Source organism: Andrographis paniculata, unplaced genomic scaffold, assembly GCF_009805555.1.
Source record: "Andrographis paniculata isolate CXL003 unplaced genomic scaffold, ASM980555v1 Contig79END, whole genome shotgun sequence".
In the NCBI taxonomy this organism is placed as follows: Eukaryota; Viridiplantae; Streptophyta; class Magnoliopsida; order Lamiales; family Acanthaceae; genus Andrographis; species Andrographis paniculata.
The window spans coordinates 4,377,914-4,395,823 of record NW_026137616.1 but is presented as its reverse complement, the minus strand read 5'-3'; the positions used below and the strand labels follow the sequence as shown (position 1 = coordinate 4,395,823).

The window sequence follows — 17,910 nt, the reverse complement described above, 5'->3', positions numbered from 1 at the left end:
TTGAATTTTTGAATAAATTTTCATTGATGAATTATCTAATAAATTTTTGAATAATTTAATTTCTTCAATAAATTTTCATTGATGAATTATCCAAATTTTTGTATAATTTAAGTTTTTCAATAAATTTAGACTTATCTTCATATTCAATCACAAATAAATCCTAAACCCGTTTTCTTAAAATAAGTTTTTGAATAAATTTAAATTTTTCACTAAATTTTACAAGGTGTTTTTTTTTTTTAAATTTAATTTTTATTTCTTTCTCAAATTCTTATATTTTCCTATTATTTGATTCATATTTATTTTTATTAATTATTATTTTTTGAATTATTGTATAATATTTTTAGCACTGTTCTGTTTTTTAATTTAATTTTTACTTCTTTGTCAAATTCTTATATTTTTCTGTTATTTCATTATATTCATTTTTATTAATTATATTTTTTTAAAATTTTATATAATTTTTTAGTCCTGTTATTTTAATGGTAGAATGACAAAGTTTTTCTAAGGTCTCCAGCCGCAAAATTCCATCTTCTTTGAAGTAAGTTTTTAAAGTAAATTTTTGAATGAATTTGAGCTTTTGAATAAATTTGTCATTGCTCTCCGTTTTCTTGAAGTAAGTTTTTGAATAAATTTAAGTTTTTCAATAAATTTTACACGGTGTGTTCTTTTTTTTTTTAATTTAATTTTTACTTTTTTTCTCAAAGTTCTTATAATTTTCCTGTTATTTGATTAGACAAAATTTTTCTATTGGAAAAGCTTGCCAAGCAGAAGTCAGTAAGTAAGTTTTGATTCATATTTATTTTTATTAATTATATTTTTTTGAATTTTTGTATAATTTTTTAGCCATGTTTTTTATATGATAGAAGACAAAATTTTTATTAATTATATTTTTTTGAATTTTTGTATAAAGTTCACTACAAAAAAATAATATATTTGTAACGGAATTCCGTCCCTAAAGTTAACGTAGCTAACGTAATTCCATTACTAATTCCGTCTCTAATGTCATTAGTAACGGAAAAAGTAGATTTAGAGACAAAAAAGTTTTGTTACAAAAATGATTTTTTCTTTGTAGTGGTTGTTTTCTAAATTGTTTGTAGGATGATTCGCTCGCTTTTATTTCTAAATTTTGTTTAGGTTTGTTGATTTATTTTCATTGCCTAATGTTTTCTTTTTATGAGGTTATTTTTGGACGTGAATTTATTTATGGTTATTCTTTTTCGTTTTATATTTAATTATGGTTATTCTTTTTCATTTTGTATTTAATTTTTTCACATAGTGATTTGTTTTCAGGTGTTTAGCTATTTTATTATATATTTAAGTGTAATTTAAATTCTTATTAGCAATTGATTATAATTTATATTAAATTATATGTTATTTTTATTATTTTTTTATCATAAAGAGTTACAATATTGTAATTAAGTTATGGGGGATTGATTTTATTGTAATTGTTATATGTATATGAATAATAATTTTATTTTCATAATCAATCAAGTTCTAAACACATTCAAATATATGTATAACTTCTATATATATTTTAATTGATTTTGTTCATAATAAATTAAAATATTATTTTAACATTAAATTATTTCAGTTATATTGCATATTTTATTCCAAGTATATAATGTAAATCTTTGTCTTCGAACAGTCGTGGCTGGGTGTCTGCAGAGGTGAACTGATGCCGACTCTATGACAATATAACGATTATATGAGATTAGAAAAAATTATTAGAAATGGTTGAATATGTTGAAAAATAATAATAATAATATTATTATTATGTGGGATAATAATTAAACATTATTAATTAATACAATAAAATCAAATATTGCATAGAATAATGCAAGTTAGAACGAAGCCGAGTTTACGATAGTCTCTATCCACAAGACAAATTACGTTTCAACAGTGCCTCCGGTGATGATGTTTTATCCTCAAAGATAAAATAATTTTTGTCTCCAGCTTAGTTGGTACCTCAATAAGTCAAAACTCCGGCAAACAAGAATGAGGATGGAATTGAGCTTTACTTTTGGGAAGAAGACGATGATATTAAAGAAGATAAAAGAACTTGTTGTTTAGTGTATTTTGAGAATAAAGGGGGAAATCCTTTATATAATAGCACATACAGAAGTAGATGAGATTAAAAACCTCTATTTCTTACGTGTGTCCGACGTGTCAAACCCTAATTTTATATCTAACGATTTTAATTCAGAAAACAACACAGTAGCTCTTCCTTTCCTCGCTTCAAAATTCTTTCTTGAAAAATTAAGTATTCCTCCTCACACACAATATTCACTATCAATCTTCACCAAACCCTTCATCCCCAATCAAACCGGCGATTTCTGGCATCGGAAGTAGGGAGAAGTGTGTGCAAAGTTTACCATACCTCTATCGCCATTAAAGAAAACCATTTCCTCAGTACATTTATTGTTTTTCTCCGGAAATTAAACAGTTGAAAACTAGAAAATTAGGGAGAGAGGTGGAGGGAGATGTGTATTTGGGTTGTTGGAAAAACAGAGAGCAGCGGTCGGGCAGAGGGACGTTGCGGTGAAATGACAAGAAAAGAAAAAAGAGTGGTCGTCAGAGATGGGAATGAGAATGGATTTGGGGAAGAAGAGAACACCAGAGCCAGCGAGCGGGGAGAGAGAGGCAAAGGAGAGAGAAGTGATGCCGTCGATGGTGGTCTCGCCTGCACGAGGACTCACTCGATTTCTAATCGAAATTCTACGGTCGAAAATTAAATTTGTGTGGATGACATTTTTCGAGGAGGGAAAGGAAGTGCTTTGGGATGGTAGGGAAGAGCTTCTATCGACGAATCGTTTTATGTGCTCTAAGCGGCTCCACTCGATCAAAATGACATGTGATTAATTATTATTATAGTTATGGCTTTAATTATCAATGTAATTGGTATTGTAATTTATGTTAATATCAAACATTCTGATTCAGACAGTCGTAATATACATTAATTTCAAACCTTTTGTTTGACATTGTAATGGATACATCCGTCGGATAGAATTTTATTTAGAGAATCCTGCGACTTAGTCATCCACCTGAGTTTAACTTTGAGATTCACAATTTAATTTGTCTAGAAAAATAGTTAATATTAACCAAGTCACATATCCAAAATACATACCTCGGTCATCAAAATATATGCACATTTGATCGGACACGTGTTTTAAGAAAGGTGGATAAAAATAAAATTATTTTATTTAGGGTAAAAAAAATAAAGTAGAAAAATGATATCTTTTTATTAAAAAAGTAAAATAAATTTAGATGACAACCAAAAAAAAAAGAAAATTGTATACTTAATCAAAATTAATTAATTTGGTTCACCGGTCTATGACATTTTCACTTGTCGATTAATAGGTTCCGTAAATTTTGAATATAATTTTCTAAAATTAAATTTTATCAATTAAATAATTAAGAGATTATCTAACAAGATATCCATCAAATTGAATCTTTATTTGTTTTAATTAGTATTATATATTAATATATTCACTTTCAATTTTAAAATTATTTATTTATTTATCTATTGAAATTAAAATGAAAGAATTAACTAATGATATTACAACAATGATAAAATCTACCAAATATTCATATATTCTTTCCCTCTTACGTACATATTTTTCAATATTTTCTATTTTGATAGGTCTCATATATATTACAATATTTTTAAAATAAAATATAACTAAACATTTGAACTCATCAAATTACTCAAATAATAAAAATAAATATACCTTTTTTTTATCTTATCTTATCTAATCACTTAATTTTTATTTTTTTCTACGGAAATTCCAATATTTGCTTCTTATATTTGACAAAAGGAAGAGTACTATATACTAAACATAGCCAGCCATGACCATTTGACTAAGGGTGTGTTTGTTTGGGGGTTTGGATTTTGAGTTGGGATTTGAATAGTAAAAATTTTGAATTTGAATAGTTGTATGATGTGATATAAATAGGTGTTGATGTGATGTTTTGAATGTAAAATTGATTTTTAATATAATATAAAAAATGAAAAATAGGTGTTTGATTTGATGTTTTTGGGGGGGAAAAAATTGGATGAATAGTAGAAATCTTATTAAATCCCCCAAACAAACACACCCTTAATTGCAAATGTTACATGAATTATACAAAAGGGGCGATTGTGATATTTTAATTCTAATGAAGGGTTCAACAGCAAAGTCCCAAAATGACAATTGGAATAAATACACTTTTACGTTTCCCGCCCAAACATCTCTAAATATTTTCAAGTATGTTTCTCCTCAAGGCCGATTGCCAAGACGCCGACGGGTGGGAGCTGATAAACGACGATGGATTCGTGCACAAGCGCAAAAAGCGGCCGCGCCTCGACCTCGCCGTTGCTTATCACCCACTGGATCCAACGGCAGGAAGGAGGTACCGTCGTCAACGGAAGAAGAGAGCTCTCGCGAAGCTAAGGAGCAAGTATTTACAAGAGATAAGCCGCTGGGAACTTTTATCAAAAAAGTTGAAGGAAACGCAGCAGGAAGCCATGACGTGTTCACTCAAGTGTCAGGATCTGGAAACCACTACATCGTCTGATGAGGTATTGAGCTCAGAACAACGGTGCACGTCAGATTCCGCAAGACATCGAGTAGTTGATAATCTTCTCTCCCGGGTAATGTTCAGTACACACAGGAACTCAAACGTAATTGCGAATACTATTTTACTTTGGAATTACTTTCCTCGTTGCTTGAAGCTTTTGCCCCCAAAAATTAGAGAGAGGTTGATGAATTTATTCAATTCTTATGTGTAGGTTCAAGTTCAGGAGGCATTAATCAAAAGATTTTCAGATTTATGTGATGTAGCTGAAGCACTGTTGAACTCCCAAGAGGACAGATTGAAACAACAGTTCTGCGACTTACCAATTTGGGAATCATCCCCGCGTCACCTGATGGCTGAATTATGTGAAAAATAGCTAGCAGCAAGTACTTTGGTCATATGAAGGTATAATTCAGATTGAGAGAGTTTCCATTAGGCAAAGCTGTATGATCCATTGCTAAATGCTACAGTTGTATGTTTGTGTGGTATGTATTTCTAATCTATCTTTAATCAGTGATCCTGTAGAGCGTAACCATTCGAAAAAAAATCTTGTGCTGTGTGGAAGAACAGGCTAGTCCACAATGGATGTCTTCTTTTCCTGACTTTGTGTTTCCCTAATGTGTCTTGCAGGCATTGTTTCCATTTCTCTCTTTTTCGCCTGGTGATTTGATCTGATTGGCCTTTCTAGGTTGGAATTCTTGATGCAGAAGAAACTTATAGTGGATGATCAAATCAATTGGTTAGTGTGGGTATGTGCTTGTTTGTTAGCTTAGATCCTGGCTTTGACTCTTTTTCTTTCCTATTTGGTTTGGTACCTGTTTTATGGTGTTGTTAATTAGGGGTGGCAAATTGGGCCGGCTCCGTTTTTTCGTGCCTGCCAGCCTGACCCGAGAATATTTTGGAGCTGCTAGGCACGGTCCGGTTTTAGTTTTATTTTTTTTAATTATAAAATAATTTAATAAAATTTTATATGTTAAGTTTGACAATTGAATCCATTATCTACACTACATAATTCATTAAGTGCACTTAATTTTTAAAGTAAAATCATTTATTAATATATTTATAAATTTATTTTTTAAAGTTATATTTAATCTTAAATTAGAGTCGGGCCGGGCATGCCTAGTTCATTCTCCTGCCGACCCAAATATGCCCCGAAGTTTTTCAGGTCTGTTTTATAGGCCCAAACACGATTTTTTTCGTATTGGGTTTGAATTGAATTTTCAGTCCGTACTTATTTTTGTCAGTTTTTCTATTATTAATTACTAAAACTCAAATGCACAACAAAGAAAACGAGGGTTTGTCTTTTTGGGCTATGCTTGACAAGATTTAATTTTAAAATTTGTATTTAAATACAATTTTATATGATATTTTATGATATATATATATATATTGAAAATAAAGAGTTCATAAAGTAAGAAAGATTAAAAAAAATGCCTAGGAAAATACACTCTTTCTTACAGGGCTTGTAAATAATTTTAGATTACAGAGTCTCCTATTGCATCCAATCAAATCCATAATTAATCAAACAAGAACATCAATCAAATCTTCCTTCTCAATTCAAAATTGATAATTTAAACCAAAAGAAAGGTAAACATGAGCAAAAATATCCAAACTTATCCAGTTTTGGCACATTTTTTTCCCACAGGATTAATTTGATTGCCACTGCCATTTGTGTACTAAATGTTAAGTTGAGAGAGAGGGAAGGAAGGAAGTTGATGTAAATTTCCATGTAAAATTATGATGTTGCTTTCCAACTACTCTTCTGTTAGCATGAGTTTTGACATTGTTTTAGACCATCTGTGTTCAAGAAATACATACAAGCGTTTCTACAATGCCGATGTGATACTCATTTTTTACCACATACATTTTTTTTATTTTTATATCAAATTTATTTATTTTAAAATTAAATTTTTAAAATATATATATTTAATATGTATATCATACATAAATAAATAAATAAATATAATATATATTTATAAATAAATAAAATAAATATAAAATAAGGTTTATTGTAACACCCCCAGTTGGCTCATACTGGAAATGCTACCGCCACACTGCATCATGAGGTCGTCACCTCCTACTTCGGGCCCCACAACACAGTGTTAAGGCTAAAATTAATTATATAAGCATTTTATTATTCCCAAAAAAAAAATAGTTTATAAATATTTACAAAAACATACTCCCAAAACGGGAGGTTTTTCTAGTTAGAATTTACATATAATACATCAGATGCAGTTCACTCATTCAGCCCGTCTTTCTATCTCCCGAGACGTCCCCTGTCCCGGAGGTGCCATGCGTACCTGAATCAAATATTTTTCTTAAAAGCAGTCTAGAATTAAATCCATTTTAAGAACTAACATAAAATATGCCATGTCATGCTCGAAAATAGAGTTTAATTTCCGTCATTTGCAAAATAAATGCCATGCCATGCCCATACTGAAATAATGTAACAATAATGTCAAAATCGACAACTCATGCACATATACCCATATACATATGTCAAAGTGAGCAGCCGGAATAACCTCGGCTCCATAATAACAGCTCACTAGACTATCATCAATAAATAGCCGGAAAATCCTCGGCTCAAGGAAGGACCTGGTAAACCCATAATAATATAACGGTCACCCGGTCACTCCCATATACCCACCATACGACTCCCGCAATCAATACATGGATAGTCGAACGTTGTCGCCATTAACCACAAGACACCCCATAGTCTGTGATAGCGAAGATAGGACCCTCCTGTCTAGCCCTACCCCGTGTAACGTAGTAGAATCCATGCAACCTGGAATCACCCGAAGGAAACCCGGAAACTCTACTCCTCCTCGCACGCCCTAACGGGATCGCGTTTGGAGTTTGGCATCTGATCCTAAACTACCGGTAGACCTCACTAGTAGCTACTCCAATGAGTGGAACAACACCGAACCCGAATGATTAGACCAAATACGTCTCAACTGCAATGGGTCTAATCCCTGAATGACCGTGCGACTAAGTCACCCAGTTGCCCGACTACTATCGTCCACTATCGCCAAAGTGTTACGGTACATCGGGGTCGAATATCCTAACCCCAGATGATGCCCTCGCCTAGCACTACCGCACACGGCGACTAAACGATAGATCCATAAAACATATCCGATAAATCGTGCAATGTGTGCAGCATGTCAATAAGTGAATTTAATGAAAAGGGCTGGTGAGACGGCCCACCTATCCTCCTTTTTATAAATTCACCAACACGATCAAATACGTATATCAAATATTATAAACCGTGAAGTCTCCCACATGCATACACACACATATATATAAATATATACATGCACTGACAAAATGATTCACATAATATCACACTAACATATTAATCAGAATCGCATGCAACATGCATACCTAATTTCTTAAAATTAGATTTAATTCCCTACTGCTTACCTCCTACCGATACTTTCTGGATTTTATAACTTCACCCAAATCTCCTCCAACGTACACCTGTCCCATTATTTACTCAAATCAGATGAGCTTTATGCTTATTCTCAGGAGCTACCTGCTTATTCAAAAGCTAATTTCTATAATTAACTCGTCGGGCTCCAAACTTTTATATTTAGTAGAATATGATATTCTAGCTATAAAATCCTTCTACCTCATAATATTTATATTGCCCGATTATTAAATAAAAATACGCAAAGGTATGAACAAGCAGGCAGGTGCGATATACTGCCGTTTTTTATTCGACTTGGATTGGTACGAAATTCTCAAAATATAATGTCGGCTACGAATAGGCTATTAGCTAAAGAAATTCATCGATTAAATAGCTAAATAGCCAATTTTGAATTTTTGAAGAATTTCTAATTTAATACTCCAATATCAAAATTCGTATTAAAATTTATAATCGGACTCTACGAATAGCAAGGAATACCATACCCAAGTCGGAATTGGAATCGGACGGCTAAATCTTTTTCTTTCTTCTTTTCTTCTTTCTCTTCTTTCTCCTTCGCATTCTTCTGCTTTGATCGTTCTTCGCAAGTAAGGTTTGAGTTTGTGAATATTATTATATATATTATATTATTATTATTATTAACGTTATTATTATTATTAATATTATAAATATTATCTTCATCATCATTATCTTTATTATTATTATATTATTATATTTATATATATATTATATATTATATTTATATTTATCGATATTTATCCGTTTAACAGTCTTTTCAATCATAATCAATATATAAAATAGGAATAAAATTTATTCCAGAGTATTAATTTCTTGATTCCAAAATATTATAAAAATATTTATTTGCTATAATAATATTATTTTATACACTCCAAAATTGGGGTATTACATTTATGTTGTAATATTAGTATAGGATTAGCTAATAAAAATATTGATTATTTCATACCTAATCACTATTTTATATATTGTATATGCATATATAATATATAAAGATATATAGGTGTGGCTTGTGTAAGTAATAATATATATATATAAGTGTATTGTATGTGCGCTATATATATTATAGGTATATAGATATATATTATATAATACTAATAAATGAAAGGATAAAGAAGGAGTGAGAGTAATAGGAGACATTTTTTATATTCATCTATTTGATATCAATACAGGTATTCATAGATAGGAAAGTGATGAAAGAATGGATATTATGCATCCACAATACCACGTAGTGTCTGCGTATGACTTTGTGTTCTTGTGTGTTCCAACACTTCTCATTGGATGCATTTATACGAAGAATGTGTCTCGTTAAAACCTTACTAGGAAAAAATCCTGTGGGACGAAAAATCCTAGTAAAGGAAAAAGAGTACAACATTCTTATATCAATTCGCTTCTCCTAATCTGAGCATTATTTGAGATCCCTTAACCGATACATTCCAATTTACTTCACCAATTTTTCAAAAGTTGCAGTCAGTAATGCAATTGGTTAATATATCCGCCAAATTATTATCTGATCGAATTTGCTTCACATTAATTTCACCATTTTGTTGTAGATTATGAGTGAAAAAGAATTTTGGTGAAATATGTTTTGTTCTATCTCTTTTAATGTAACCCCATTTCAATTGGATTATACAAGCCGTATTATCTTCATACAATGTAGTTGAAGGAACTTTATCGTCGGGTATTAACCCGCAATTTTTCATAATATGTTGAGTTATTGATTTCAACCAACACATTTTCGACTAGGTTCATGTATTGTCAATATTTCAGCATGATTTGAAGAAGTGACAGTTAACGTTTATTATTTTTTTAATTATTATTTTTTTTCCTCAATCATTTCTTTTCCGACATTCATCAACTGATTTAGGTTCATAATCCTCGTCATCTTTCATTATATCGAGTACTATAGAATATGCAAATGCATTATTAACATTTGTTTTCTTTTTGTTCCAATATTTTCCACTTCTGGTATAGTTAACAGAAGTTTCAATAACTTCACCATCACTTTCATCAGAATTTTTAGTATCAACCTCTTCAGGGGTTGTGGTCAGGTATCTGATCATTGTTGATCTCTTCACCAATATTTACAATTTTCTTCTTTTGTGGATTCTTATCCTTGAAACCTAACGGTCTGCCACGTTTTACGCGTGCAGTATGCTCATTAGCACTCGACACCTTCCCTTATGGGATATTTATTTTAGCTGGTGCATTTGCTACTACAATATATGATTTCGTTACTCAGGCAGCATCATTAAAAGTATCAGGCAATTGATTTGGAATTTTCTGCAAATGCACAATTCTTTGAACTTCAAGTTCACTATGTTTCGTACGATGATCAAATTCAAGTGGTATTTTCCACGAAATTTCTTTTTTCAGTTGATTAATATCTCCCCTTAATGTCGGAAAATGAGATTCATCAAAATGACAGTCTGCAAACCTTGCAGTAAATAAATCACCCGTTGTTGGTTCAAGATATTTTGCAATCGAGGGTGATTCATACCCGACATATATACCCAATCTTCTTTGAGGTCTCATTTTCGTACGTTGAGGTGGCGCAATTGACACATAAACAGCACACCCAAAAATTCGCAAGTGAGATATATTTGGTACTTTTCCAGATACCAATTGAGTAGGGGAATAACAGTGATAACTTGTCAGCCTTATTTTAACGAGGGCTGCAGCATGCAATATAGCATGTCCCCAAACTGATACGGGAAGTTTAGACCTCATTAACAATGGTCTAGCAATTAATTGCAATATAAGAAATTCAGCCAGGCCATTTTGCATATGTACATGGCGAACATGATGTTTCACAGTAATCTCAATTGACATGCAGTAATCATCAAATGTATGTTATGAGTACTCTCCAACATTATCTAAACATATTTTATTTATCGGATGATCTGGAAATTGTGCTCGCAATTTAATTATGTGTGCAAGTAGTCTAGCGAAAACTAGATTGCGAGTAGATAACAAGCATACGTGTGACCATCGTGTTGACGCGTCGATTAGTACCATAAAGTAATTAAAGGATCCACACGGTGGATCTATTGGTCCACAAACATCACCTTGAATTCTTTCCAGAAAAGCTGGGGATTCAAATCCAACCTTTGTTGGAGATGGCCTAATTATTAACTTCCCTTGGGAACAGGCAGCATAAGCAAACTCATTCGGGCTCAAAATATTTTCTTTTTCAATGAGTGGTCATTTGAATTTTCAACAATTCGCCTCAACATTACATTGCCAGGATGCCCAAGTCGATCGTGCCACGTTTTAAATTCGCTAGTTGCCATTTGGTCTACTAGGTGATATGTTTCAATTGCACTGACTTTTGAATAATACAAGCCGGAAGAAAATGATGACAATTTTTCTTTCACAATTCTTTTGTCATTCACAATGAGTTATCAGGAGATACTCATTTTCTGCCTCAATTAATGTTTCAATGTGATACTCATTTTTCCAAATATCACTGAAGCTCAGTAAATTCCTTCGAGCTTTGCTCGAGAACAGGGTATTTTCAATTTTTATTTTTGTCCCTTTAGGGAGAAATACAATAGTTTTTCCTGAGCCTTCAATCAATTTTGATGCACCACTGATATTAACAATAGTGGTCTTTCTCATATTTAGGTGAGAGAAATAACATTTGTTTTTCAGAATGTTGTGAGTTGTAGCACTGTCGATAAGACATATATTGTCATCGGCTCCAAAATTTTTGACATCTATATCTTTGGAATAAGGTAAAAATAATAAAAGACATGTATTAGTAACATAATCAAAATAGACTTATATTATAGGGGGTAATACAAAAAAAGGGGGGCAAAAAACAGTAAAATAACAAAAGAGATACAACAATATTTTATCATTTAACTTCATCAGCTATGTCAAGCAGATCATCAGCATCCAGGTGCGTGATATTTTCATTCATCACATCATCGAATGTGTCATCGTGGGAAGCGTGGTTTGTTTCGACAACAATTCTTCCCTGCCTTTCTTTTAAGGCCCGATACAGTTCAGCAAAGTGATTGGCTGTGCGACAAACGTGGACCCAATGGTCTTTGATTCCACAACGGGTGCATTCCTCGTCATTGTTTATGTTTCTCCCCGTGTTGAACCTTTGTTGAGGTCTGTACGGCCTTCTGTCATTATAATGCCGATTTGGCACATATCGGGGCCTGTTTTGATCATTATTATGACCATATGCGTTTGTCGGGCCCCGCCCAAGATTCTGATTTCGATCGCGATCAATTCATTGATTCCTGACCTGCCCACGACCACGCACCGGATTTGCCGGTTGTATTGCATTTGCCTCTGGAAATGGATTTGCACTGTCGGCCGAGATTCGTGATTTTTCAACAGCAATTCATTGTTTTGTTCGGCCAGCAAAAGACAGGTGATCAGCTCATAATATTTTTGGAAGCCTATTTCGCGATACTGCTGCTGCAAAACTATGTTAGAGGCATGAAAAGTGGATAAAATTTTCTCCATCATATCAGATTCAGATATATTTTCGCCACAGTGGCGCAGCTGTGATGTTATTTTAAACATAGTAGAATTGTATTCTTGGACTATTTTAAAGTCCAGAAGCCGTAAGCCTTACCATTCGCTTCGTGCCCTTGGCATCAAAGTCAGCCCTAAGTGATCGTATCTTTCTTTCAATCTCTCCCACAATTCAAGTGGAAATTCCAACTTCACATACTGCATTATCAATGCCTCATTGATGTGATGACACAAAAAAATCATGGTATTTTTACGATCTTGACTCGGGGAATTTTTATCCTGAGCAACGGTATTTTCCAAGCCCATTGAAGCTAGATGTATTTTAACATCGCGAGTCATTACATATAATTTTGGCTAGAAACGAGAAGAGTGCGAAATTTTTGGTTGGCAAGGTTAGACATAATAAACAGATAAAATATAAAATATTACCTTGCAAAAATTAAAATGCACAATCATGCTGATAACATGTTGTAATATTGATTAAAAATATTGATTATTTAAAAATATTGATTATTTAAAAATATATATATTTAATATGTATATCATACATAAATAAATAAATAAATATAATATATATTTATAAATAAATAAAATAAATATAAAATAAGGTTTATGTTGTAATATTAGTATAGGATTAGCCAATAAAAATATTGATTATTTCTACCGCTAACCACTATTTTATATATTGTATATAATATTGTATATACATATATAGTATATAAAGGTATATAGGTGTGGCGTGTGCAAGTAATAATATATATAAGTGTATTGTGTGTGCGTTATATATATTATAGGTATATAGATATATATTATATAATACTAATAAATGAAAGGATAAAGAGAGAGTGAGAGTAATGCGAGAGATTTTTTAAATTCATCTATTTTATATCAATACAGGTATTTATAGATAGGAAAGTGATGGAAGAATGGATATTATGCATCCACATGAATACCATGTAGTGTCAGCGTATGACTTTGTGTTCTTGCGTGTTCCAACAGTTTAATTATAAATTGGAGAGGATAAAATATCTCTTAAGTTGTTGTGCATAGCAACTTCAATATAAGTTTAATGTTATATAATAAATATAGTATATATAGGTAAGTATAGATATATATATATATTATATGTATGTATTAGTGTAATATTTATATATTAATGTATTATAATATAATAGAAAAAGAAAGTATAGTAGAGATAGAGAACCGGATGGGAGGGTGAGAGATTAATGAATTGATTGTATCTTATATTAATTGAATGAAGATATGCTCATTTATAGGCTAATGAAATATACAATAAAGACCACGTAATATTACTTATACCATATATACGTAGTGTACAACACTCTCTTTGTATATTTTTATACAAAGAATATGCTTCGTTAAAACTTTACTAATAAAAAATCCATTGAAAAAAATTCTAGTGAATAAAAAAGAATACAATGTTTAATGTATTAATACGCTCACCCTGTTTTGGACTTTATTTGATATTTTTCAGCCAACACATTCCAAGTTATTGTACCAATTTGTTGAATGTTGCATTCGCTAGTACCTTCGTAAATAATCTGCAAAATTTTTAGACAATCAGATTTGTTGTACATTAATTTTACCACTCTTCTTAAGATCATGAGTTAAAAACAATTTCAGGGGTATGTGCCTTGTCCGATCGCCTTTAATATAGTCCCTTTAATTGAGTTATACAAACTGCATTATCTTCGAATAATATTGTAGGAGGTAATACCTCAGCATGGTTTGAAGAAGTAATTGTTATCGTCTGTTTAGCAAATCTTCACGAGAGTGTTGTTTTATTAGATGTAAATAAATAGTCATAAAGATAAACAGCCTCAACATAACCAATTAATTCATTTCGAGATTCACTCGAATAAAATAGACCGAGATCATGAGTCCCCTGAAGATAACAAAAAATGTGTTTGAACTCATGACCTCAGGGTCACAAGTTCACTCCCCACATCACCAGGCTATTCCTTACGGGACTTCCTTTAATACCTTTTGAGTATATGTAGATTGATGGATAAATATTCCATTATTAACATAATTCACTTGTAATCCCAAACAATATTTTGTCGTTCCAACATCTTTGATCTCAAATTCTTTCTTTAGATATTCAACTGCAATTTGAATATCTATAGGGGTTCCAATTAAATTGAGATCATTAACATATATTGCAATAATGACAAAATTTGATCTATTTGTCTTTATAAACACGCATGGGCATATTGGATCATTAGTATAAAATTTTTTTATTAAACGTTCACTGAGACGGTTATACCACATTCGCTCTAATTGTTTAAGTCCATACATTGACTTTTTCAATTTGATGGAATATAATTCATTTGGGTTTAATTTGTATGCTTCAGACATATTGAATCCTTCAGGAACTTTTATATAAATATCAGTATCTAATGAGCCATAAAGATATGCAGTAACTACGTCTAAAAGACGTATGTCGAGTTTTTTTCGCACTGTTACGCTTACAAGGTATCTAAATGTTATTTCATCAACAACTAGAGAGTATGTCTCATCAAAATCTACTCCAGGTCTTTATAAGAATCTCATAGCTACAAGACGGGTTTTATATCTCACAATTTCATTATGCTCATTTCTTTTTCGTATAAACACCCATTTGTATCCAATTGGTTTTATACCATATGATGTTTGAACAATTGGTCCAGAGACCTCTAGTTTAATATGATGTTTGAACAATTTGTATAAACTGCAATATTTTGTAAGTGTATAACGCGTTGAACTTCTAGTTCACATTATTTTGTACGAGGATCATTAAAATTCAATGGAATTTTCCAATTAATATCCCTTTTCGGTTCATTTTTGTCTTCCCCTAATGTCGAAAAATATGATTCGTCAAAATGAAAATCTGCAAATCTTGCAGTGAATAAATAATCCGTCATAAGTTCGAGATATTTTATAATTGACGGTGATTCATATCCGACATAAATATCCAATCTACGTTGAGGACAATTTTTGTACGTTTTGGGAGGTTGAATAAGAACATAAACAACACACTCCAACATACATAGATGAGATATATTTGGTTTGTGACCAAATACTAATTGCATAGGGGAATAGCTATGATTGCATGCCCCCAAGTTGAAACGGGCAACATAGACCTCATTAGTATAGTCTAGAACTCAATTGCAACATTTTAATAAGTGATTCCGCCAGACCAACTTGTGTATGAACATAAGCAACTGCGTGCTCTACATGAATTTCAATCGACATGCAGTAATCATTAAATGCATTCGATGAATATTCACCATCATTATCCAGACGTATAATCTTAATTGGATTATCAGGGAATTGTGTCTGTAATTTAATAATTTGGGCAAACAATCTCGGAAATGTCATATTGCGATTGGATAATAATCAGATATTAGACCATCTGGTAGAAGCATCAATAAGCACCATAAAATATTTAAATGACCCACACGGTGGGTCGATTGGTCCAAATATATCCCTGTGTATTCTTTCAAAAAATATAGGTGATTAAATACCTACTTTAGTTGGCGATGGTCTGGTTATTAATTTTTCCCGAGTGCAGACAACACATGTTACTCATTTGAGTTTAACACTTTTTGACCTTTTAATGAATGGCCATGCAAATTTTCAATTATTCGTTTCATTATTATACTGCCAAGATGGCCAAGGCAATCATGTCATATTTGAAAATCAGTAATCTTTTTATCTACATGAGGTGTGTTTTAACAACACCTAACTGGTATAATATAAACCAGTATAGAGTGGGAGTAATCTCTCAATGATGCATTTCTTTTTATCAATAATATTGGTGATTGACAAAAATTTACCATTGGTATCACTCATAGTCTCAATGTGATAACTATTTTTCCGAATGTCATAAAAGCTCAGTATTTTCCATTTTTAGTGGCCAACAACGCATACTGTATCACAATTTTCGTCCCCGTAGAGAGAAATATAATGGCTTTTCCAGAGCCTTCAATTAATTTCTCACTGTCACTTATTGTATTGACATTCATTATTTTCTTTTTCAAAACTAGAAGAAATATTTTTCGTGTTTCAATATAGTATGTGTCGTTGCACTGTCAATGAAACACATATTAATATCATTTTGATTGGAATCTATTTAACCTTCAAATATAAATAAATACAACATTAATAAAAGCAAATATAAATATTACAAAATGCAATGCAAAAAGATATATGCGATAATTTAAAGATTGCATAATATAAAATAACATAATGTAAAATGACATAATATGTCTGTCATTGGGGGTTTGCTGGATCTATGACCAAATCTGCTATATTAAGATGCGTTGTAATCTAGAAGATCATCATCGGGGTCGTCATCATTATCAACGTGATTAGTCTCGACTTTCTTCCCATTTTTTCTGCAGTGAGGCTTGATAAAGATCAACTAGGTATTTGGTTGTTCTACAGGTATTGGTCCAATGACCTTAAATGCCACACCGATTACAAATTTTGATTTCCTATTTCCCTGTTTAGCCTTTTCGGCTACATTCTCATATTGGGGTTTACTCTGTATCCTGTTCATGTTAAAACTACAGCAATTGTAAGGGGTATGTCAACCGTGTTAAAATATATTTAGAAGCAATATATTATATTTATGATAGTTGTTTTATTTAAGATATTTGTAGGATTATTGCCTTATTTAGACGATTTGTATATCACTATAAATAAGTACGCATTTTTATAATTGAAATAGAAAATTTCAATTTTATATTCTAATATGGTATCAGAATCAAATTATCTCCAGGTACATCTATGACCCGTTATATCCCATATATATTTTTATATTTTATTGATGTATATGCTTCCATTCACGGTCATGATGTTATTTTCATGTTGTCCCCGTCTCTACTACTACACTGATAGAGTCTAATTTCGATTCTAACGCCATTGAGAGTCATGTTTTCAACTCTAACTCTATTGAGAGCGATAGAGTCTTATTTCCAACTCTAGCTCTATTAAGAGTGAGCGAGTCCTGTTTTCAACTCTAACAATGTTGAGAGTTCTGCTTCTGACTCTCATCCAGTGGACAACTACACCACTTTCCGTCAATCTTGACGAATTCAAATTTGTACGTGGAAAATCTCAGGTATATCTTTTTCGGTCACTTCTGACAAACTCAAGTTTGTTCAATCATATCTTTAGTTTGAAGAGGGTGTTAAAATATATTTAGAAGCAATATATTATATTTATGGTAGTTGTCTTATTTAAGAGATTTGTAGGATTCTTGCATTATTTAGACGATTTGTATATCACTATAAATATGTACGTGTTATAAATGAAATATAGAATTTCAGTTTCATATATGTATGTCTTATAAATGAAATAGAGAGTTTCAGTTTCATATTCTAATAGATCGCGTTGACTTTCACGACCACGACCAC

The 17,910-nt window shown here is 31.7% G+C and overlaps 2 protein-coding genes and 1 long non-coding RNA gene across 3 annotated transcripts; 1 reads left to right on the top strand and 2 right to left on the bottom strand.

Moving 5' to 3' along the window:
- The first annotated feature begins 4,243 nt into the window (after window positions 1-4,243).
- Window positions 4,244-5,462, top strand: LOC127240528 (uncharacterized). Its single transcript, XM_051259249.1, has 2 exons — window positions 4,244-4,627; window positions 4,766-5,462. The coding sequence occupies exons 1-2, from the start codon at window positions 4,244-4,246 to the stop codon at window positions 4,925-4,927; spliced, it is 546 nt and encodes a 181-aa protein (XP_051115206.1). The 3' UTR covers window positions 4,928-5,462.
- Window positions 5,463-6,609: 1,147 nt separating this feature from the next.
- On the bottom strand, window positions 6,610-8,554 carry LOC127240593 (uncharacterized). The gene is made up of 3 exons (XR_007836343.1): window positions 8,461-8,554; window positions 7,972-8,028; window positions 6,610-6,851 (listed from the first exon to the last, which is right to left on the bottom strand). It is a non-coding gene; the product is annotated as an uncharacterized LOC127240593 (long non-coding RNA).
- Window positions 8,555-11,849: 3,295 nt separating this feature from the next.
- Window positions 11,850-12,475, bottom strand: LOC127240527 (uncharacterized). The gene is made up of 2 exons (XM_051259247.1): window positions 12,252-12,475; window positions 11,850-12,162 (listed from the first exon to the last, which is right to left on the bottom strand). The coding sequence occupies exons 1-2, from the start codon at window positions 12,473-12,475 to the stop codon at window positions 11,850-11,852; spliced, it is 537 nt and encodes a 178-aa protein (XP_051115204.1).
- Between the last annotated feature and the right edge of the window lie 5,435 nt (window positions 12,476-17,910).

Bases quoted from the DNA above. Each gene is read 5' to 3' on its own strand.
- LOC127240528 (XM_051259249.1), top strand. From the start codon at position 4,244: ATGTTTCTCCTCAAGGCCGATTGCCAAGACGCCGACGGGTGGGAGCTG. The intron at 4,628-4,765 runs GTAATGTTCAGT...TCTTATGTGTAG, and splicing joins TTGATAATCTTCTCTCCCGG to GTTCAAGTTCAGGAGGCATT.
- LOC127240527 (XM_051259247.1), bottom strand. From the start codon at position 12,475: ATGGAGAAAATTTTATCCACTTTTCATGCCTCTAACATAGTTTTGCAG. The intron at 12,163-12,251 runs GTCAGGAATCAA...TGATCAAAACAG, and splicing joins CGGTGCGTGGTCGTGGGCAG to GCCCCGATATGTGCCAAATC.